Genomic DNA, 25,119 nt, shown 5'->3' with positions numbered 1-25,119 from the left:
ACTGTTTTTCTAACCAAACAAATGATATATCTACCTATTTCTGCTTCACACATAAGGGAGGTTTAAATGTAAATTAGCCAAAAACTCCCAGCTCAATGTGTTTTTAAATATAACTATAATAAAAATAAATGTTGTAAAGCCAAGCATGCATAGCAAAAAGAGAAAAAAGATAAGTCTTTCAGCTTCACTTGAACCAACCACTTTGAAATAATTATCCACATAACTGTCTCAAAGAAAACTTTGATATGATGGGTATATTGAAAAGTACTCAAAATTAAAGAAATAGGAATGGAAAACAACTAACTAGGTAAATCAGGATGTAAATCTGATTTAAATGAACAACAATAACAACAACAACAACAAAAAAAAGCAGTAACATAAACTTCTAGGAAGTCAGAGGCACCTAAAGGAACAATTTAAAGAATATGAAACACACGCAAAGCAGTATATTCTAAAAGCTGAATATAAGCCATTTCACTCTGTGACATTATTTCAACCTAAAACAGACTTTCTTTGAAGAAAGTGTTTTTTTGTCCATTTAATAACAAACGTTATTGCAGTGACTATGGTGCACCTCCTTGAAAATAAAAATTTTTAATAAAAAACCCTCTGGAGAAGTTCAGACTAACTCAGGAGATCTTCAGAGAAGATAACATAATTGTTTACATACACATACAGAGAGATACCTGTCAATGTGTCTCTAAAGCAGAATGATCTATTTTTAAGTGTGAGGAAGTAATAAATCCAAATGTAGTCTTGTAAGATTTTCAGAAATAAAAGGAATGATGAATGAAAATGAAAACTTTTCAGTTCTTTTCAGAACAAAAATGTTGAGGGGCATGTGGGAAATTTTTGTTTGCTTTGTAAAGAAAAGACTAGAACTGATGCAGGACAAGGTGGGGACAGTTGAAAAAATTTTAAGCAAATAATAACTTTCACTATTTCCAACAAAAATAGATTTTTTTTTTAGAGTGTACATTTTAATAGCAATGAGTTTGCCACTAAAGAAATGTATTTCCATAAGAAGTCTAGCCCTCGGCACAAGTGAAAATAAATTCTCTGGTTATTTTTACTCACCTGGAGGCTCAAGTAATTATTATACAATTTTATGAAATATCCCCCCTTAAATAGCTGGTCTTCCACAAAGATAGAAGGGTTGAACCCCTGAACCTCTCAAAGGACTCTTGAGAGTCTTTGGACTCTCCTTGGACTCCTTGGACTGCAAGGAGATCAAACCAGTCAATCCTAAAGGAAATCAACACTGAATAGTCATTAGAAGGACTGATGCTGAAGCTGAAACTCCAATACTTTGGCCTCCTGATGTGAAGAGCCAACTCATTGGAAAAGCCCCTGATGCTGGGAGAGATTGAGGGCAGGAGGAGAAGGGGGCGACAGGGATGAGATGGTTGGATGGCATCACCGACTCAATGGACATAAGTTTAAGCAAACACCGGGAGATGATGAAGGACAGGGAAGCCTTGTGTGCTGCGGCCCATGGGGTGGCAAAGAGTCAGACCTAAGTGAGCATGCATTCACACACACACACACACACACACACACACACAGAAGGGCAAGCACTTAATCACTTGATGGCATTAGAAAGCTAGGAAGCTGTGAAATTACATAAAGGAAGGACTGTGGACTCTATCCACAGTGGGCGGTGAGAATCTTAGGGGGACTTCATCAGGGTGGTAGCATGATTCCAGCTGTGGTTTAACAGAAACCCTGGATGCAAGGGGATGATCAGGAGCTCACACAATACTCCTGGTGGAGATGAGAGCCCCAGACTGAGTCGTTATAAAGTAAATGAAGGCATTTCCAACCTAGATTCACCAACTGTTTATCACAAAATATGAGTTTGAGCAAGAAAGAGAAGGCATCAAGTGTGTCTAAAATTTTATTAATATCTCCGGCTTTTTGACGTATCTATGAATGCAGTTCACTAAGGAGGAAAGGAAGGCTGCCATTTCCGAAGTAAAATGGCATGATAGAGGAAAAGCATAAACTACAGATTCAATAAACCAAAGACAATTCTACTACTGAGTTACCTGACTGTCATCTAGGGAAGTTCTTACCCTCTGCTTCTCAAGCATACCTTTCTAGTTACACGTATCTTACTGAACTACAACTGACAGTGACCTGGCTGTCCCCTGACTGGGTTGGAATCCCTCATTCAGTTCTGGTAGCATTTTTCCTCCAGCCACATCCTCCACTGTCTGGCCTTCCCCTTACATGTCTAGGTTCAGTCTTTATTCTCTTCTGCAGAGATCCTTATCTTAGAAACAGGAAGTACTAATCCTTTCATAAAATCACTTTCAGTGCACTTGTGGGTTCATCCCTGACCCCTTCTCTGCCTACATCACCCTTCTCCATTTCCATATTCACCTTCTATCTTCCTGCTTTCAGTTAAGGCCAGATATGATACTCAACAGGGATGAACCACTCCCACAACTGCATCAGATTTTACAGCCAGCCCTCCAACCTGATGACAGGGCAAGTTCTTCAAATGGTGAATGACAAAGCCATATCATTTTGTAAATATTTTTTCATCACCCCTGATACAAGATGCAGTTTTAACACTACCTCCCGTGTGCAAACTTTTCTGAGATCTCTTCTGTTATCCCTTGATATCAGAGTCACAATTTTATTAGACCACATATCACAGTGCTTCCTGTTTGTCTCATGTCAGTCTTCCCAACAACACTAAAAGTCCATGATTTAGTTCTGCATAGCCAGGACTTTGATAAGAGCCTGATACATATCTGATACACACACACAGTACTCAAAAAATTATGGAATTATGATAACATAGCCCTTAGAGTTTAAATGCATTTAAAAGGAGCAATACAATTACATGTTCTCTATAACTCCTTTAAGTACTATAATGCTCTCACAAATGTCTAATGTACTTTAATAATATTGGGGGAGGGAAAGGTTCTGATTAAGCATACCAAACTTTTAGATTTGCTAGACTCACTCTTTCCTCCCCTGCTACTCCACCCTGTAAAACATACTTACTCATTAAGTCTAGAATAAGATTTTCTTTTTCCCTCTCTTGTTGGCTCTTTTCCATTTTGTTCTTTTCCACATTCTTTACTTACTAAATACTATTATACTGCATCTTAGAAGAGTGAAAATAAAAGGAAAATAAAATAATTTTTCTTGTTGAAAGTAAAAGGAAAACTCCATAAAGAATTATTCATTTGAAAGTGACAGGAAATTCCGTACCTGCCAAAGCCTAGAGTTCCAAAATTTATCTTATCTAAGAAAGTTACCTTCCTAATCTCTCACTGTGTATAAAACTTACCTACTAAAATTGAAAGAAAATATACACAGACGAACGTTTTGAGGTAACTGTTAAAATGATGTGTATATCAAAAAAAAAAAGACCCTCTCTGCAGCAAAATGGATGGACCTAGAGATTATCTTACTAAGTGAAGTAAATCAGATAGAGAAAGACAAATACCATATGATATTACTTATACGTGGGACCTAAGAGGATGAGATGCTTGGATGGCATCACCAACTCAATGGACATGAGTGTGAACAAACTCTGGGAGATGATGAAGGACAGGGAAGCCTGGCGCGCTGCAGTTCATGGGGTCGCAGAGTCACATATGACTTGGCAGCTGAACAACAATAACAAAAAGCAGTTCTGATGAACTTACTTACAAAACAGAGACAGATTCACAACCATGGAAAACAAATTTATGGCTACCAAAGTGGGGTGTGAAAGATTAAAAAAAAATGACTATACACACACACTCACTCCATGATTAAACTGGAGACTGAGGAGGCCTTCATCGTTTTTAGTACAAATTCCTCTTCAATATTAAGATTCCTTCTGCGTTCCTTCTTCATCGCCAGTGATGGCAATTTCAAAGGACAGCTGGTTTTATCTTTTGGCAACCGATTACTAAAAGCCATTTGGTACTTGAAACATCAACCCAAAAATATTTAGACTGAGTGTGTTATCACTTCCACATGACCACTCTATCCAAAGACCACCATTTCATTCCTACTGACTTCACTATTCCAAAGTAAATGTACCATTTAAATCATTTTTTAAAATTTTAATTCAGTAAGACTTTTCCTCTTTCAAAAAGACCAAGTTGTTAAACCAAAGCAATGCTGTGGTGGCTGACTCTAAGGACTGAGTCCACAGCTGCAGCCCAGCCCCAGAGAAGCCTCACATTAACACGGTGGAGACAGATGCTCTAAAACATTCCTCAGATTACTAGAGACCCATCACCAGCCTGATCTGCCTGGTCTACAAACTGTGTACCAACCCTCTCTAAAGGATGACAGCCAAGCCTGGAGACAAACGTGACCTGACCAGTGAAGGGAGGACTCCGTACAGTACCCTCCCCTTCCTGACGCTTGATTCCTAAGCGGTGTCGGTGTCACTGGAGGCCCGTCACACCGCTGAGTCACTTGATCTTGTCACCCTGGTGATAAGATGAGTCACCCCCATTCCACATTTATGTAATTGACTTTATGACCCCAATGTAAGATTTCACATTTACCTACAGCAAATCCAGATCATTTCACAGCAATATGAGGGAAATTATCTACAGGGAAGATGCATCAAAGAGACTTCTACATACAACTTTCTGAGGTTTGCTTATTCAGTCACACTGGCTCTTCTAAACTGAAGTGTAGAATGGGAACACAGCCTTTTAGCTGAAAGCCTCAGACAGTAACTTGGAGCACTTTGACCCTGACTGAAGGAAAAAACCCACAAACGTTTATCATCATGTAATTTTCTGTTAGTCACTTAAGCATTACTCTGGCTCTTTCTTCACTTGATAAGAATAGTTAACACAAGTAGATCCCTATTTCTGACCTTCCAGATATACTTGTTTAGTAATTAATGCAAAGAAACTAGAGTGGGTTGTCATTTCCTTCTTCAGTGAATTAATGACATATTCATACTAAAATGGCTAGGAAAAAAAAAAAACTAGATTTGTAAAAAGATTTTTTTTCTCTGCATTGGAAAGCCTGTTGAGCAAATACAAAACATGTATAAAAGATGTCTAACGCTCCATCACAGATTGCAAAATTTATGATCATGAGAAAAATGAACATACAAACAAATTCAAAGAAGCACAAGATTTCTTTAGCTCAATCATCTGCCTTCCAGAACCGTGCAGTGCTCTGGGCTAGAAAGTACACAATTCAGGTCTGTACTTTCGGAAACATTTCCCTTTTAGCTGTTGCCCTATCGTAGAAATCAGCATAGCACTGAGGGTTGAAATAATCTGCTGATGTCATCAATTTTCAGGAGTGAAGGGAGGCTCCTCCCTCGGCGCGTGACTAAGGCTATCTGTGTGGAAACAGCCTCCTGGTTGCTAAGGAATTCATTGGCTCTGGGCTGTTTGTTTCCCACTCTGTTTGAAGCCACAACCTTCTGTCTGCTTGAGATATCATCATTCATCTTCAGAGTTGTATGTGTCACGCTACATAAAAAGAGGTTCTTATTTGAAACACCATTTGGAGATTCTTATCGAGTGAAGGAAGAGCTAGAGTAACGGTCGTGATTAACAGAAAAGTGTAATATTCATACACGTCAACAGTCTCTCTGGCCAATATTTTAATGCGTTTTTTTTTAACACCAAAGAATTTCATCAAGATTTTTTGTTTCCCCAAATTACTAAAGTAATACATGCTCACTGTAACAAGGCAATTTGCAATTTGTAGTTGTGTGAAGTTCCATCACTTTCCCGCTTCTCACTCCCACCCTAAAATAATCCATTTTATGCCCCTGTAATAATCCATTTTAAAACCTGATGTGTATCATTCCATGTTTTATCCCAAAAGATAGAGCCACCATGTTAGTGCATGCCTTTTACCCAAACTTTGATAATACTGGATGTTACCAGCCTTTCTAAATATTGTCAAGCTAGTGGGTAAAAAACAATCACATTTTGTAATTTGTACTTCTGTGGGGCCAGTTTAAATATTCAAAGGTCATACTGCTGTAATTCTTAAAAATTATATTCATCAGCTGTCAAAAGACAAGGCATTCTTTTTCTTTATTACTTTTTAAAATCCTGAAGGGCATAAACCTTGTATGCTATTTGCTTTGTAAATGTCCACAAAACTACAAACGTTAACTTGCCTAGAAGACTCAACGTTGTAGTTCTACGTGATGAGGTAAAGTGTGGATATTATCAGAATCAAACTATAGGATCCTAATTTTTAATCATCTGAACTAGGTGTCAATCTTAACAATCAAGAGGTTTTTAAAAAAACAAAGAGGTTTTGCCAATCCTCCAATCCAGCTATAGCAGTCAAATTAACAAAACATTAACAAGCAGAAGAGTAACCAAAATCAACAGATGATCACTAAAGGTAAAATGAGAGTGACCACAAGGCTCCTCTGAATTGGGGGATAAGCAGGCTTATCTGAGATGGTAATAATTAAGACCTGAGTATCAAGAAAGAACCAAGATTAGGGAGAAGAGGGTACTGAAAGCCCAGTCAAGGAATAGAAAGAACATGTGCCTAAAAAACAGTGAGTTTAGGAGAGAACAGCAGGAAGGAGGAGGTACTGGGAAAGATTGAAGCCAGGAGGAGAAAGGGATGACAGAGGATGAGATGGTTGGATGGCATCACTGACCCGATGGACATGAGTTTGAGCAAGCTCTGGGAGTTGGTGACAGACAGGGAAGCCTGATGTGCTGCAGTCCAAGGGGTCGCAAAGAGTTGGTCACGACTGAGCGACTGAACTGAACTGAGGATCACTGGAATGCATGTGAGTGAAGCAGATTTGGAGATAGGAGGTAGGAATCAAGAATCTTGTTCACACATGTGAAGTTTGAGGCCTATTACACATCCAAGTGTCTGAGGACAGGCCACCCAAGAGGTAATTCCAGGGTCCAGAAAGGGGCTCTGGCCAGAGATAAATACTGAGAAGACACCGGCATCAAGATGCCACTTAAAACCACTGGACTCAATGAGATCATCCAGGGGTCATCCACAGAAGTGAAAAAAGTCAGAGTTCCTATACAGAGACAAAAATCACAGTTAAGCACTGATGTTCTTTAAAAATATAGCGATATTACACCATGATTTAAAGATAAGACTCTGAAAATTAGATATATTGATAGTAGTTTTAACATGCATTATTTTCATGAACCCTCTGAGTTACTTATAAGGCGAAAATTTTATATAAAAATGCCAATAATAGCCCCTAAAGTACTTCTGTGAGTTCAGCTATTCACGTGGAAGGCGGTGGCATTTTAAGTGAATTACGTGTAAGACATACAGATACAAAATATTCTGGCTTCATGAGTAAACACAGGTAACTATCTGTCACAAAGCCTTAGGTGATGCACACACCATGTGGAGTAATAAGAGAAATTTCTTCAAAAGATTTCTTGTGTCAGACAGTAACTTAAAAACACATTTAAGTACTCTGATTCCCATACCCTTGAGAACGAGAGCCTCCTGAAATCTTACATCCCAGGTGCTTCCCCTGCCCCACCCTGGTCTCAGCTCAGCTGACCTTATTTGTTTAGTCTAAAAACATGGGTTTCATGTAATTTATTCACATGATAAAAATAATGAATGTGCACATATCAATTAACATACTGACATCTAAAATAAAAACTCCCAATTTAATTTTTGAAGAAAGCTTGAAAATTTACAAATGCCATGACCTAACAAAATGAAAGTAAATAGACCTCAACTAATTTTAATCTCATAATTCATCTTACATCATGTAATTGACTCTTGGAGAAGCACTTTTGAAAAGTCAAGAAATAGTTTGACTGTACATGATAGAATCCAACATATATACAATTTTCAGATCTCTTTACAAGTGTGCTTCCTCTTTCTGACAATGAAAGTAACAGAAAAATAAACTTTCTAGTGAAATTGAAACAAATATACCAAAAAAAAACCACTCAAAGTTCAGTTCTGTTTTGAAGCAATTAAACATTAAGTACCAGGGATTTTCCAACTAAGTAGCTGAAACTCTTAAAATACTTGATGGCTTGGGAAAAAAGTATTTTATATATTAAATACTAGTTGAATATCTTGACCTATGAATAAGCAATTTTAACAATCTATTTCCATGATTTGTTATATGTATTATTTATAATAACATACAGGTATATTATAAATATGGAATGTATAAAATCATGAGTAAATTCCAAGTAATCAGTATATAAGACTTCATGGTAATGATTTCATTCTAAAGGAAAATATAATAAGCTGAATAAATATAGCTGTAAAAAAAAAAAGTAAAACAAAATGGGCACAAGTGAAATTCAGTTTGCTCAAGCAACAAAATCAGGTAACTTTTAAAGATCATTCTTCAGGTTCCTATTGGCTCATTCACATAACTACTGTTGATAGAAAATTTGGCTTTCAATAACAGCTAAAAAGGCCTTGTTAGTTGAGAAAAAAACTGTGCTCATTTAAAAAATTAAATATCTTCATTCCAAAAGTACTGTAATTAAAATAAACTTTGTCACATCATTTTGAGGCAACTACTTCATGGTCTAAAAACTTAATTCCAAATTCCTATCTCATACATGGCAATAAAATCAGAATAATAACAAAGTCTCTACTTTTCGTAAAGAACTGAATGAAAACTTGAAAATAGTTAAGTGCTGTTTATTTATTCACTTGTAGGAAACAGCATACTTTCAATGTCAGGTATGTGGCTATCTTATCACTCAATATGGGCTAGATAAATAAATAAAACTAAAAGCAATGTAGCAAAGATCAAAGAAAATAAAACAATAATCAAAGTAATAGAATTCACACATAATTCAAGAGGAATGAGAGGCCACTAAAGCCTGTAAGGACAGAAAAAGTCAGCAAATAAAACGCACACTCACACTACCGGCAATGTCATCATTATTAAATACAGAGTTTGAAAGAAAAAGAGTCCTACTTACCTGAGACAGGAGCATACACAAGACACAAAGCAAATAAGAACAAAAGAGAACTTGGCTTCCACTTCCAATGACAGCTCCACATGCGGCCTGAGTGAAACATCCTGCCACGGAAGAAAGCAACCATGAGAACACTCAAGTAAAACATTCAGTCAAAAAACGGAGGTTTCTAGCAGGGACTGAAAAGAACCTTTCCCAGCCTTGCTTCCAAGGAAGAAAAGAAGCCTTTTAGATGATAAACTAAGGATTCCCCTTTAAGCTAATTAGGTAAAAGAAAAAAAACCCATGCATTTTATTTGCTACTTGGTGACACTTTCCTTATCAGAGATATATAGTAGATGACTCCTGCAAAAAGATGGGGAAGTATTCTGATAATTCAAGGAAAAAAATCACTTATTTAAAAAAAAAAACAATTCTAGCATCAATCTTCAGCATCATCAGTCACGTGCCCATCTGAGTACCAAGAGGATGCTTTTATCAACCTCTTCTATAATCTCCCAGAAATTTAAACTCTAAGGAAATGTTTTCATTTTATAATATCTGCTGCTTTACAAGTGGAACTATTAAAATCAAAGCGCCCAAACTTTCTTCTTTACTCTAAAATTAAGTACTGAAGCTTAACTTAATTAGTACTGTCAGTTCTAAAATTATATATATTAACAGTTATCAATGTTTTTAAGTGGCTAGTAAATACCAAGTATTGTAGAACCTAATAAATGACATTAAATGGAGGGGTGGTGCTTTGAAGACCCTCAGTTCTCTGTACAGTAGTCTTATCTCTAAACTCAAAATTATACTTAATGATTTAGATGGGAACATCCATATTATCTTGGCTGAAGACAGTGGCATGCTTCCTTCCATTGACTTAGCCCTATCAAAAGAGGCAAACCACTGAAGGGGGCAGTGGGTGTGAAAGGCAGTCACAAAAAGGAACCATGAATGAACTGGTGAGCAGGAGAGTCATGAGGCAGGAAGAAAGGTGAGTGGCAGGAAGAAACCTCCAGATCTTAAAATCCCCAGAGTTACTTTAATTATAAGTGATAGTTAAGAATCATTGTATTTCTAAAAACAGGAGCAACTAATACAATGCTTTGGAGTCACAGTAACATACTTCTTCACCTGCAGGTTGCTTATCTGGAAAAAAATGTATAATAAATAGAAAACCAGAAAGTGGTAACAGAAATACTTGAACAATAAAAATTAGACATTAAACTGATTCTTGCACTTGCCTCAAGCCTGCCCTTCTAACTTCTCTGAGAGACTGTTAAGTAGAGACTATTTAAGTTGCAAAGAGAGAATAAATTCTGGAGTCAGACAGACCTGAGTTTGCTACTGATGAACTAGGTAATCCTTGGAAAATTGACTTGACCACCTTGTACCTCCTAGTTTTCACCTGTAAAATAGGAACATCAATACAATCTAGTCCATGAAGCTGGCGGATGATTAAATCAAATCATGTCTTTTAAGAAACGTGTCTAACATTCAGCGAGTGCTCAGGGTTGTTGTTGTTGTTTAGTCACTAAGACGTGTCCGACTCTTTTATGACCCCCCTGGACTGTGGCCCAGCAGGCTCCTCTGTCCATGGGATTTCCAAGGCAAGAATACTGGAGTGGGTAGCCATTCCCTTCTCCAGGGGATCTTCCCAACCCAGGGATCAAACCTGTGTCTCCTGCACTGGCAGGCAGATTCTTTACTGCTAGGCCACCAGGGAAGCCCAAGTGTTCAATAATATTAGCTATTTTTACTGTTACTATCATCCTGAGCATTCTAATATAAATGTGGTTATTTTGTCAACAGTGAAGTAAGAAAAAAAAGGACTTTACCAAGAACAGACAATAGGATCAATATTATAAACCAACACCAAACTATTGACTTTGTAGCTATTTCTGGGATCTCCTTGGAACAGAGATGAAATAGAATATTCAAGTATGCCATGAAAGAAGAAATTTAAAATAGTATCTGATTCTGTTCATGTTATTTTGTACACACCAAACTAGACACCCCAGCATCATACAGCTCTTAGCAGAAACTCTACACAAGAAAACAGCTACATAGTACTTTTGCACAACATTGTAAATCAACTGTACCAATAAAATTTTTTAAATATTAATTTTAAAAGTATTTTTGCATGGAAGGTATATTTTCAAATACATCCATCCAAAATATTTGAAATTAAAAGTAGCGTTACTGCTTACATGAGAAGCAAGATGTTCTAGAGTCATTTGCCGCGCTCAGTCGCTCAGTTGTGTCCGACTCTTTGTGACCCCCTGGACTGAGTCCGTCAGCTTCCCCTGTCCATGGGGATTTCCAGGCAAGAATGCTGGAGCTGGTTGCCAATTCCTTTTCCAGGGGATCTTCCCAACCCAGGGATCAAACCCATGTCTCTTGCATCTCCTGCATTGGCAGGTGGATTCCTTATCACTGTGACACTTGGGAAATCCCAGTGAGTCATTAATAATAACAAAATTATAATGGATGTGAACTCTGGAATAGCACAGAGTTACATCCTGGTACCTCTGTCTACTGTGTGCTTTGAAGGGGCAAGTACTTTAAATTCTGAACCTATTTTCTCTTCTGTAAATAGAATATTACAGAAAGAACTAGATTAACATTGCATGGAACTTAACAAGAGTTTTGAAAAGGGTGGCCAGTAAATCTTTGTTCCATGGAAAGTTCTCTTATTTGGAAAAAGGGCCCGTTTCCCATTGATGCTGGATATATGAGGTGTTTCCCATTCATGCTGAGCATGGATGAGTGTACTTCTGAGACTAAAGAACAATCATATATTCAAAGAAGTTTAGAGCTGGAAGGGTCAGAGATAAAGTCTAACCTCCTCATTTTATGGAGGAGAAAACTGAGGCCCAGAGAAACACATGGGCAAACCAGAAAAGCCTGGATGGTAGCCTCATAGACATTAACAGAAGGAATATTAGTCCAGGAGAGCTGAAGCTTCTCAGCCTTTGTGGTACATGACAATCCTCCTTTATCAGTTTCAGGACACTATTAGTGAATAGTGCCCTTCTCTTACGTTCCCAGGTCTTCTAAACAACACTCAGGGAATGACGTTCATTAGTTTGGTGACACTCAATTTCATGGTGTCTATTTCACGTGCTCATGCAACTTTCTTTTGCTATAAAAGGTGCTGACACTTAAGAGTTCCATGTTCACTCCTGAAGCTATTTTACAAAAGCTGCTTACAATCCTATTAGACAAGAGCTGCAAATGGCAACCAAGAGCTTAATGCATTCCAGTTCTTAGGAGTCCATCATGTTGTACAGAAAAGGAACCCAGGACAGGGCAAGCACTTGTAACCAACATAAACCATATGACACGCCAACTTTCATCCACTTAACTGTTTACTGGAGAACAGAAACAAATAAATTAAGAATAGAACAGAGGGAGGAAAGCACTGTCTGTCTTCTCAAGGGATCACTTGGCAAAGACACATCCCTGGGATTGAAACAACTTTCTCACAAAAATGGAAAATCCTGAACAGGGTTACTAAGGTTCTAAACAGGAACTACAAAAAACACAGTATAATTCTGTGTCACTCCAGTTGTGGCCTCAGGGTTTTATTGAAAAGAACAAGAATACTTTTTAAGTAAAAGACAGTCATAGACTTCTATAACCTGAAAAGAATCTAACAGTTATGGAACAAAACCCATCATTTCACAAGTGAAAAAACTATGATGTTTAAACTACTTGCCCAAGATCACATAATCAGTGATGGCAAAATCAAAAAGACCTCCTGGGTCACCTGGCTTCCAACTCAATGGTCCTTTTTGAGAACCAAGCTAACTCTATTGGAAACTCACTCTTCTTTTCAAAGTATATAGACTGCAAGATGCAACATACTTAAATCCTGCATCAGAAAGTTTTAGAACTCAGTCCTTTTATAGGAATTGTTTTAAATGTGATGTGAACCCTTACAGATACCATTTAATCCAAATGCATCACTGAAATAATCTAGAAAACCTGCCCGGTGTTCTGTGATGACCTAGAGGGGTGGAATGGGGTGGAGGGGTGAGGAAGCGTCAAGAGGAGGGGATACATGTATACTTATGGCTGATTCACATTGTTTTAAGGCAGAAATCAACACAACATTGTAAAGCAATTATCCTCCAATTAAAAATAAAAAAATTTTTAAAAACCTACTGTCTTACATCTCTTTATTCCTACTGACTCCTCTAAAAAGTCACAATTAAAGAGAAACTAGTGAAGAGATTTTGAAATTGGTGGAGAACTTAACATGGTACTTATGTTCTTAATATTAGCAATAGTCAGACTTAACTTCTTTCTCTATATCCCAATTGTATTTCTACGGCAAATCTCTTCAGGAAGGGACATGAGGAATAGCACAGAGAATGCCTGAATTCTTCCAGAGTAAAAAGCATGGTAATTTGGTTTATTTAAGCCTGCTTATAATCTTGTTTCATTGTCTGGTTAAAGATCATGTTCTTGAGCCTAAACAACGAAGTGCTATTACATTACTTAAAGTAAGTTCTTCTATTAAGTTGGGTTCACTCCTCACTTTAAAAAAGCATAAAGGTTTATAATTCTTGAAATCTGTACAAATCTTGCCCCTTACTTGAGCTATAATATACATAACTGGCTTTACATAGATGAAATTAAGCAATCATGAGAAATACACATACATTGACACAAACACATGTGAAGCTGGGAAAATCTAACACAGAGAGGTGTATTTTACCAGCATCCTGGTTGTGATATTGTGCTCTAGTTTTGCAAGATGTCACCATTGGGAGGAACTGGGTAAAGAATACCTGGGCTGTCTCTGTATTATTTATTAAAACTGCATGTGAATCAACAAATACCTCAACAAAAATCTCAATTAAATAAGTAAACCCTGAAGCCCCAATAAATGTAAGTTACTTTCAGATGATTCAGGGAAAAAAGAGTATGTGTGTGTGTGTGTGTGTGTGTGTGTGTGTGTGTGTGTCTACAGACAGTGGAAAGGAGAAGATAAGAAAACTGATAAAACAAATGGGGTAGATATTTACAATAAGTGATTCTGTGTGAAGAGTATACAGCTGTTCTTCATGTTATTTTTGCAACTTCTCTGGAGGTTTAAAATTATTTCTAAATAGAGGTAATTACATATGTACACTTTTACAGTGAAGAGTATCAGTGTTTATCTAATGATCCTCTCATCACTACTGGGTATTATTGCTTTAATCATTGCCAGTTTGATAGAAAACAGAATGTCTCATTTGGACTTCCTTTATTTGGATTGGCATATTGAATGATTTGTATAGCTAATTTTCCATTATAAACATTTTCTTTCCTAGTGATTTTTTTTTAACCAATTCTATACTAAATATATTAAGCCTTGGTCATATTTGTTGTAAATGTTTTCAATACAGCAGTATTGAAGTTTTCCTTAAGGCATTCCAAGTAATTCCATCCTGAGTAATGTTAATAAAGGAGAGTAAGATGACACTCAGGTAGTGCACTCAAGTTTACTGGCATTTTTAGTCACGACTGAAATGGCCTTTAAATGTCTATAGCCCCAGTCACTTGCTGTGCTTCTTCATGTCGTCCAATGCAGATAATGTTTTAACGTCATCCAATTAGAAACGAAGTGGAAAGATGCAATTTTGCCCAAGCATGCCACACACACTGAACAAAGTCTTTTTCTATTTAGTCTAAAGTCTAAATGGTCTCTAGAAACTTTTGATCATCCCATCAGAAATGTAAACCCTGGTAAGACATGAGCAGTCAGAAAAATGGTCAGGTTTAAGGAAGTAGCTGTCAGTTTATTTTTAATATGTAAACTGATTCTCTTTCAGATCATTATTTCCAGAAATCAGAGTGACGTGTCCACTTGGGCAGTAAAACTACAAGCTTCTAATATTTCCCATAAGCCAAGAGACAATAGCCTCATTCACCATTCACACTGGAAAAGCACAATGTCATGTAATTTATATAAGCCATAAATGGAACAGTAGCTTCATGCAGTTTGAGACCAACTAATGCAAGTCTTGCTAAATCTACTAAAATTTAAAATTATGCAGTCACTACAACTCCAAAGTATATTTTAAAGTCTCTAATTCCAGAACTTCAGTGTACTAATATATAAACACTCTTTATCAACAGGAGTAGGCAGAAAACATATTCAAACAATTTGTGTATTTGAATCTATCAAAATTAAAAATTTAAATGATAATATACATTTTCAATGAGACAGTAGGAATATTTACCTTGGAAAGGTTGGTATTACTTCCATATATCCTAACATACTGATATCTAAAAAGAATCAGATAATCTTAAACCATTCCATATGAATTATAAACAAAAAAAAAGAAAAAGTTGCAATCTGACAAGAAATGGAAAAACATCTGTCAAAATAGAGCTCAATAAAGAAACTTGAATCAGAGTAATAATTTTGTGATTAAATATCCATGCTTTTACTGGATAATGACATTAAGATTTTTAAAATCATATCGAGTTCAAATAGACTATATAATTTCATAATCAGGAAATTTTAACATTACTTGATCAGTTTCACATCTTTTAAAACCTGGTATTTATATATTTTTTGATGTATAGTTTTTTTCCCCATAAGGTCCAAATCACCTAGGAAAGCATATAGAAAGCCAGACAAACATCTGCAATCAAAACCCTTACTTATATATTTTCAGGAAAACCTGAAGCTTAAAACAAACTCACATTCATTCAAAATGTGTTGCCTGTATATAAGAATAAGTCTTATATGAAGCTGTTGGCCACATCCCAAAATAAATTCTTCCAGGTTATACCTTGCTGATCCCACTGGGTAAATGAAACTTTCAAACTCACAGGTGTGGAATGACTTCACATGCAGTTTAATAAAAATAAGTAGTTCCTTTCTAATTATACCGCTCACTACCAAGAACAGACCTGCCAAGGGCTAGGCTTCTGGACACTAACCCTTTTTCCTATTTTGAAAATGTGTGCTGGAGGGAGCAAGGCAGAAGGTCCAGGGAATGGAAAAAGACAGGCCTGAGGGGCAGGTTTTTTCCCAGGTATTAAATTGAAAGAGGAAATTTAAGTGGAAATAAGTAAGGCTCCAAAAGTTGGGGGGAGGAGGGTGTATATCAATTTCTAGAAACTCTTGTATATTAGTTAGTGGAAGGGAGTTAAACGTCTGTCCAGATGTCTGCCCAAGATTAAACAAAACACCAGAGGGAAAATTATATGTTACAAGAAAAAGTAACTTCTGAGTTGGCCACAAAAATAAGCTGGGTCCTTTCGAGAACAAGCTTCCTTTTTCCATTTTGGAAGGCTAAGCTAAGCGGTGCTGGGGGCCCTTCAGCGGGGTCGCCCTGAGGCACCTCGCCACTTGGAGAAGTCCATGGACACAAAACCCATCAGGTTTCTCCAAGCGTTTCACTGCCCTACACCCCCCACTCCTACTTCTACACAAGCCCCTTCAGAGATCCTATCACGTAAAATGACATCTTCTTTAATGACTCTTTAATCTGTACAGTACACCAAGAACCTTTTCTGCGCGCTTAAAAAAAAAAAAAAAAATCATTCAAACAACCCAAAGATCCAAGAATAACTTCTACAGTCAAGGGTGACAATGTGTAAAGTCAACATTCTCTAGGCATACTAGTACCTTCCAAGCCCCCAGGTGCTGGTCCAGGAGAGCGCCTTCTTGGCAGGGCCCGGCCCCTGGATGGAGCGACTGCGCTTGGGACTTCTTGTTGCATTTGAATCGAAAACGTTTTCCCCATTCTTGAAGCCCTGCCCTTTTTATTAGGCTTTACGCCGCCCAAACGTGAGGTTTACCTCTGGCTGGGGGAAAAAAAAAAAAAAAGCCAGCCGCACACACAAGTCACAGCTCCGCCTGGCAAAACAGCGGCTCACTCCTCATTGCCTCGAGGGGCGAAGTGAAGACAAACCGGTTTATTCTGTCGGTGCGGCTTAAGCCTTTACAAAGCCGTGGGGTCGGGCACGGGGAGTTAGGGGGCGGGCAGGGGAAGGGGGGGTCAGGTAAAGGTGTGCGGGAATTCGGAGCCGAACGGGTGGGGGGGTACTTACATGTTGGCATCACTGCGCTGGGGTTCCCAGGGGCCGCGCGGTCATGCTCCGCAACCTTCACCAGGCTCTGCGGCTCCGAGTTCCCCCGATGAAGCCCCCCAGCCAGGCCGAGCGCGGTGGCCGGACCCGCCCTCACGCTCTTTCTGGAGAGTTCATCGGGGCTTTCCGGGCAGCTCCGGGGTGGCGCAAGGTGGAAGGTCGGCGCCGCGGAGTTCAAGTGCGAATCGCCGCGGCCAGGGGGCGGGCGGGGCGGCAGGTTCCTCCTTGCGGAGAAGTTGGAGGAAAGTTAGGGCGAGAACGTGGAAGCGGCTGGGTCCGCCTGGGAGCCGGTGCTGGGGGCCCCGGGGGCTCCCGGGGTGGCTGGGTGGGCGGGTAGGTGGAGGGGTCCGCTGCCGCGCGGCAGCACGTGGTCACCCGCTTGGTGGCTCCGTCTCCCCCCCTACGCCGCCCCGCAGGCTCGGGTTGTTCCCGGGACCGGTCCACCCCGCCCGCGCTTCCGGCGCCGAGTGTGCCGGACCAGGGGCTCAGGTGCGGCTGCCCCCGCGGCGTCTGGCCGGGCCCCGCGCGGCCCTGGGGCGGCCCCAGCCTCGCTGATCCGCCGCGGGGGCCGTCCCGGAGGCGCGGCCGCCCCACCCAGGATCCCAGCCCCGGGGCTGGAGGGAAGAGTCTGGCTGCGGGGTGGGAGAGGCACTCCCCAGGCTGGCAGCGAGGGGCAAGGTGCGGGGGCTGGCGTGGGTGGGAGACTGGCTCCCGGCCCGGCCCGGCTGCCCGGCGGGGGAGCGGGCGGGGCAGAGGTCGCCCGAAGTAGGGCGCCCTGAATCCAGGAGACCCGAGCCGCTCGGAAGGCCCGCGGGGATGGGGGCATCTCCTCCCTGTCCCCCAGTGGTGCAGCCCATCCGAGACTGCGCGGAACCCCGCCGCCAAGTTCCCGCGCCATTGTCTTGCTTTCTCCTTTCTCCTTTCTTGCTTTTCAGTCCCTTTCTTTGCTCTTCTCCTTGCTTTTCCTTCATCTCTTCCCCCGACCCCTCGCTTCTTTTGTCCTTTTCCATCTGATTATCAGGGTGAAGGGTGAGCCGTCTGTCCTCAGAGCGCACCCAGCCACCCCATACCATCACCACATCTCTTGGTCTCTGCTGGGAGAGAGGGGGTGAGTCCCTCAGCGCGCCCTTCTCCACCCAAGGATGAAGACCAGCCTTAAGAGGAACCTGCGGCAGTCGCCCTATTCCTATGCCCAGCACAGAAATACACCACTACCCTCTCCCACTGATTTGTTGACACCTGTAATCCCATCCATTTGGCTTAGAATTTTGTCTTCTGTTGAAATGTATCTAAGTACTCCTAAGGAACGGTAGCACTGTAAAGCTTTGACATCGCCTTTGGTTTGGATTGTTCAAATCCCTTCTGGAAAGAAGCTGATAGGCCGTGGAAACAGCCTGAGAGATCTGAGTGGTTGCAGAAGGGGTTAAGTGAAAGCGGAAACTGGGCAGGACAAGTGACAAGCTGCTTGCTCCACAATCTGGCCTGGGACCCTCCTTCTTCAGCCCCCTCTAGCTGCTTCATTGGGACTCAGGGATAGGGCTGGACAAATCCTTTCTTTTAAAATCTGCACCACACACACACACACACACACAAAAGGGATATTAACATGGGACTGACTAGATGTTCACCTAATATTCAGCAGGATTGATTTGCAAATGCAAATCCAGTTACTCTGGGGAAAGTTCACTGCCTGGCCTCCTATAAAGTAGCTGCCTGGCAAAGGGATCTGGACACACCCCCTTGGAAATGAGAAGAGGAAAAAAAGGACTCACACTTGCAAACACGTTCCCTCACCCTTGGGTACCACCAGTTAATCCATGAAAACACAGGAGGCAAAACCAAATGCCAGTGCCGTATACGCATCCAGAGCCCAGCATGAACTGTGAGCATGCACACACAGGCCACAAGCAAGCAGAAGTGCCAAAAAACTGTACATGACATTGATTGGCTAGTGATACAGACTAGTAGGGGTGGAAAAGAAGAGGTAGAACAGGACTTGAACACAGACAGCTACCTGCACAAAGGATGCTGGAACACTGCCACCAAATCTGGAGGCCTGAAAATCCAGGGTGTGTCCTTCTTGTGACTTTCATCAGTATTTATTTTGTTGAATAAACCATATGACTAATAGAGACATTGAATTGTAGCACTTAAGGGAGACTAAAGTTCTAGTGTCCAGTCCTCTCATATTACAGATAGGAAAATGAGACCCGGAGATATGACACCTGCATAAACTAGCTGGCAGTGGCCAGGAACTAGGACTCAGGTCTCCAGACCGAAGTGACCAGGGGCTAGGACCCAGGTCTTGCAATTCAAATCAGCCTCTATTACACAAGACTGTTCCAAAGGAATTTCAGTTCCACTCATAGAATATTATTAAGGCAAACATATTTATTTCAGAGTCCTCAGGTTTGGGAATCTGAGGAGAGCTAAGTATAATGTCTCTCATGAGACTGCAACAAAGGTGTTGGCTAAGGCTATGATCTTATCTGAAGGCTTGACTGGGGAGGGATCTGCCTCCAAGTTCATACAGGTAGTTGTTCTACTCATAGAATTCTAAAGCTAAAAGGAACCAGGAAACACATGGGCAAAGAAGTCAATATAAATACCAAATTTATCAGAATTCTCCAGAGAAATGGGATGTATATATGTATATAGACAGGTTTAAGAAATTGACTTAACATGACTATGAGGTAGAAGTCCAAAATCCGCAGGGTAGGCCAGCAGGCTGGAGACTCAGGAAAGAGTGGCAGTCAAGTTCAAAGGCAGTCTGCTGATAGAATTCCCTCTTGCAGAAGGTCAGTCTTTTTCTATTCAGGCCTTCAAGTGATTGGATGAGGCTCACACATATTGTGGGTGGGAAACCCACCCACAATGTTCTTTACTAAAAACCCAGTGATTTCAGTGTTAATGTTATCTAAAAACCACCTCTGTCACCTTCTGTCTCTGTCACCTTCACAGAGACATCCAGAATAATGTTTGACCAAATGTCTGAACACTAAGGCCTAGCCAAGTGGACAGATAAAATTAGCCATTACAGTAACAGAAACAAATGGACCTGTATCTTGAAGACAGGAGTAGCATATTTAATGTGCTGTTATAAGTAAAATGTTCATAAACATATGTACTAATAGTAAGTCAAAGTGTTGGTCTTTCAGTCCTGTCTCACTCTATGGGGCCCCATGGACTATAACCCACCAGGCTCCTCTATTGATGGACTTCTCCAGGCAAGAATACTGGAGTGGGTAGCCATTCCCTTCTCCAGGGGATCTTCCCTACCTAGGAATCAAACCCGGGTCTCACGCATTGCAGGTGGATTCTTTATGGCTGAGCCACCAGGGAAGCTAATATTTCTGCACAATTACATGAATCATAGGTAAACTGTTTCAAAAAGCCAGTGCTTGTCTTTGGTCAGTACATTGGTAAAATCTGTGTATTTTGATACTTTTATCCTCAAACTAAGGATTTTTTCATTCCTTTGAAAGGGAAATGAATTGTGCAGAGCTGAGTATATAATCTTATAATGCAATAACCTTGGTTTAAAACTTGGTCCTTTAATTTACCAGTATTATAAACTCTGGCAGTTTACTATGTAAACTGTGTTATGCTGATTATACTTACAATTTTTAACTCCTCAGCACACTCAGTGAGCTAAAGGTACAGAGCATCCAGCATATTTCCTGGAATTCGGTAATATTGGTTGACTCCGCCTGCCCCATATATCATCCTAAAATGGAAAGTGCCAGGCCACATTCCTCTGCAAACAGGAATCCTCTGACAGCATTCCAGACAAAATGAATATTGAACATCTGTTTGAATCCTTAGCATTGATGAACACTCAACTATGAGAAACTTCCTCTTTCTGTTGATTGAATCAAACATTCATGCCATCAGCTTCTGTTCAGAACAAGGACATGCTATCTTCCACAAAAAGCCTTTTAAATCTCTGAAGACAGCTATCATCTCTCCCCTCAGTCGCCCCTTCTTCAGCCCTAGTTTTTTTAACCATTTAGTGCCTGACTCCTCACTACCCATGTGAATCACTCTTCCCTACAGACATATAAGTCATTATCAACCCATGTGAACAATGTTCTCAAAGTGGATTCTACACTTCATCACTGATGAGAGTGAGATCCTTACCTTTCCTGAACCAGACTCTTGCGTAAATAAAAGTTAGTATTGACCATTTGAACAGCCACATAAAATATTTATAGTTGGGATAAGAGTTGTCTTTATTGTATTGATCTTCTACTATGTGCCAAGGAGTATATAAATTTTATTCTAACAAAGTTGTTCAAGATATTACCTTAGTCTGTAAATAATTCAACCCAATCTTTGTTTTGTTTTTTTTTTTCTTTTTTTTTTTTTTGCCATTTGTATATCTTCTTAGGAAAAATGCCTATTCAGATTCTTTGCCTGCTTTTTTTTTTTAATTTTATTTTATTTATTTTTTTTTATTAGTTGGAGGCTAATTACTTCACACAATCTTTGTTTTAACATCTTCTTCTGCCTTAACTATTTTGATTCCTCCCCTTTCACCAGGCTTGTTACTTTCTTCGGCGGGAGGAATAGAAGAAAAGTAGTCCTTGACATCTTTTGTTTTGGCTGAGACCCGCAGCTTGCGGGATCTTAGTTCCCTGACCAGGGATAGAACTTGGCCCCCTCACAGTGGAAGCGCAGAGTCCTAACGACTGGAAGTGGTCCTTGATTTATGTGTGGTAGCAGGTACCAAGCTGTGTGGGTATTAGTTTACACAGGTTGTCGGTGAGGGTCCTTCAGGTTCAGGCTCTTTGTGGACTCCCTGATGGGCTATCATGTCCATCAGCGTTGTCCCTGCAAGGAGCCCTTCTCTGGGTCTCTAACTGGGAGGCACTTCAGGAAACCACTCCACTCTCTGCTCTCAGTACCTCCCACCACCTCTCTTCCTTCCCTTCCAACCTGAGAAAAGGAAGATAGCTTCTCTTTCTCTGCCGTGTCTCAACATTTTGCCTGTATCTCAGCTCCTCTCTGTTCTCTTGGTGCTTAACGTTATGAAAAACATGAGAATTCCTTGGTGGTCCAGTGGTTAGGACTCTGCCTTTTCACTGCCAAGGGTGTGAGCTCGATTCCTTGGTCAGGAATTGGCACCCCACGGCCCCTGCAGCCAAAAGAAAAGTTATGAAAAACAAATGCAGGCATCCTGAATCCCCTGTATTTTCTTTTCTGCTCCATCATTTTCAGAAACTATGCTTATCCATTAGCTCGAAACTTGAATAGGAAGCAAGAGAAGAGGCAATAAACAGAAGAAAAAAGGAAGATAGTTAATCTCACAAAAATATCATGCCTCCCTCAATTCATTATGTTTACAAGTGCTTGTTATTCCTATTTAAAGACAGGAAATTAAAGTTCAAGATGATTGAGTAAGTTACCCGAGATCACACGAGGAAGGAGAGGCTGAGCAAACACCGAGGACTGAGTGACTGCTTTGCCCTCATGGCTCCTATTCATTGTTGGCCTGAGTCTTTTCACAGGAGCTGTCACCAAGTCAGAAAGCCCGTCCTGCCTAAATCACTGATCTGAATCCATGACCAGTTTGCTGAGTACATCTTATCCTGTTGCATTCAGTCCAGTGTTTGAAGAAATCACTTTGAAATTTGATTCCTTCGCTGATCTTGTTAACAATCTTTTCCAAGCTCTTGCTACATGCAAAGTTAATCATTTTGTTTCCTGTATTTGGAATATATAATGATGAAGTTGACCCATGCAAAGCCTCTATGGAATTCCATGAGGGATCTGATTCCTGGTGATACTGATCTACTGGTAATCAACATCGGAAGGCACACATTTTGAACCAGTTGTTAATCCATGTTGCCTTAGTATCCCACACACTTTCTTCAACAGGAGATCCCAATTTATCACAAAAGAGTAAATGCATCAGTAAATACATATAGCTTTTATTTTCTCTTGATCTATTAGTCTAGACAGTCTAGTCATGAAGCCAGAATGTGAGTTTGACTATATGATATTTTCTTTTTTTTTTTTTTACTGTGTCACATGGCTATGGGATCTTTCCCCCAAATCAGGGATCAATGGTATCCCCCCTGCATTGGGACCTTAGAGTCTTAACCACTAGACCATCAGGGAAGTCCCTACATGACTTGTTCTTGATGCTGTCTTGCTGGTCCTTAGCAATATCTCATTCTTTGCAAGTGTCAAAAATCATATTTTGTATAACCCATTCTTAACAATATGTAGGACAAAAGAGAGTGTATTCATGCTTGAAAAGAACTCAGAGCATGTTGCTATTTTAATTTTAAATAGGCTATGCAAATATTAAATGTCAGTTCATATCAACACCACCAAATTTAGGAGAGTATAGATGGTAGACAATCCCAGAGTTCTAGGGAATATTAAATCAGTTTTACCAGGGCACTGAATCCTATCTTGCTTTTGATAATATCTAGGAGAAACATCAAAATCATTAGATTTTATTTTCCACAAATCCTCTTTTCCTATGAGTAAATCAGAACAAATTACATATTGTTTTAAAGCTGACATGGCACACATTGTTAGTCTAATTCTTTTAGTTCGGTGATAAATGTAGGCTGCTATGAACTTCATGAGCTGAAAGTTCTTTCATGCACTGGAAGCTCTTTAGTCTTCCATGGATAATAAAAATATTAATATCAAGCAATTAGTCCTTTCTATGTACATGATATTTTATTAAAATAATTGCATGTAGTATCTCTTCTAATCTTCACATCATCCCTACAGATACATAAAGTTGGCCTAAAAGAGTTCAGGCAACCAAGGTTTAAACACTTCTCTCTTTTTTTTTTAACTTCAACACTTATACACTTGACCAACTAATTCAGATCCAGTTATACTTGCCTGAAATATTTACACAGAGGTTCTAGTATACGGTCTGGTAAGAATGAATGGAAGGAAAACACATACAGAGATACAGAAGCATACAGGTTTTTCTGCTATTGGATTACACTGTTTTCAAAAACACTTTAAAGCTGGCCTTCACTAGCTGGATGGGTATTCATTAATATTTCTGAGAATCTAGCCATATATATATATACATTGCTTTTTTAAACTTCCCAGTTTCAAAAACTGGGAAATGCTCCTGAATTATATAAGAAAATCAAATATGGGAAGAAATGCAATCATGAGAGCAATATTCATCCAGGTAAATGTTAATTGCCCTTGTCATCCATTCATTCATTTGGCAAAAATATTGCTCATCTACTATATGGCAAGCATTGTTCTAGACACTGTCACGTCAGCAGTGAGCAAAAATAAAGTTTCTGCTTTTGTCATGTTCATATTCCTCTTGGAATGGAAGGGGAAATAGATAGTAAAGTAATAAAAATAGAGAGAAAGAGATAAAGAATATAGACAATGATTAATTCTATGAAAAAATAAAGCAGGAAGACATTAAAGAAGCTGAGGGTGACAGGTGTTATTTTCTACAGAGTAGTCAGGGAAAGCCTCTCTGGTAAAGTGTTATTGTAGAAGAGATTTGGTTTAAGTGGAATATAAAGTGAGGCCAGACAGGAAGAGATGTGCAAACAAGAAGAACAAGTAAGTGAAAATGCTCTGTGGTAGCATGGACTTGTCCTGTGTACCAGAGCGAGGAGAACAGAGAGGCTGAACTTGAGGGAGAAAGATGGAATGAGGTCTGACAGACAACAGAGGGCCAAATTTTATGCCTAGTGGGCAAGGAAACGGGCTTTTAATTTTACTGTAAATGGTCATTTTGAATAGTAAAGAGCATGGTCTAAGGTAAGCATAAAATAGAATCTAGGGAGTTCTGTAAGTGTGAACACAATTAAAAAAAGAGATGATGATGGCTCAAACTATAGAGAGAGAAATGGAAGTGGTGGGAAGTAATTAGACTTGGGATATTTTGAAGGTGTTTTATTGATAAATTGGATATGGAGTATGAAAAAAAGCAGAGAAAAGAAATACTCTGGGTTTTCCAGATATACAGCTGGGTGAATGAGGTTGTTAACAATAGGGCTGGAGAAAAATGAGGGGAAAGCATGTTTGAGAGGGAAAAGTCAAGAGTTCTGTTTTGGATCTGGTTAGTCTGAGATGTATATTGGATGTTCTAACACATACAACTACTACCCTGCCT

General features: G+C 39.7%; 1 protein-coding gene across 6 annotated transcripts in view; it reads right to left on the bottom strand.

Annotated features, from left to right (window-relative positions):
- The window catches only part of ADGRG6 (adhesion G protein-coupled receptor G6), a 150,961-nt gene extending 133,586 nt beyond the window's left edge, over positions 1 to 17,375 (bottom strand). For 2 of the 6 annotated variants that reach the window (XM_061130005.1, XM_061130008.1), the window contains exons 1-2: positions 16,956 to 17,374; positions 8,913 to 9,013 (exon numbers count right to left, since the gene is read on the bottom strand). In XM_061130005.1, coding sequence (XP_060985988.1) covers positions 8,913 to 9,013; positions 16,956 to 16,957 — 103 coding nt within the window. In that variant the 5' untranslated portion in view covers positions 16,958 to 17,374. Of the gene's footprint in view, positions 1 to 8,912; positions 9,014 to 16,955 lie in introns of all 6 variants that reach the window. The other 4 variants (XM_061130006.1, XM_061130009.1, XM_061130004.1 and 1 more) reach the window with 3 other exon arrangements.
- Positions 17,376 to 25,119: the final 7,744 nt, after the last annotated feature.

Source organism: Dama dama, chromosome 26 (assembly GCF_033118175.1).
Source record: "Dama dama isolate Ldn47 chromosome 26, ASM3311817v1, whole genome shotgun sequence".
Classification (NCBI taxonomy): domain Eukaryota; kingdom Metazoa; phylum Chordata; class Mammalia; order Artiodactyla; family Cervidae; genus Dama; species Dama dama.
The sequence above is the reverse complement of the archived record's forward strand: the minus strand, read 5'-3'. Positions and strand labels throughout refer to the sequence as shown.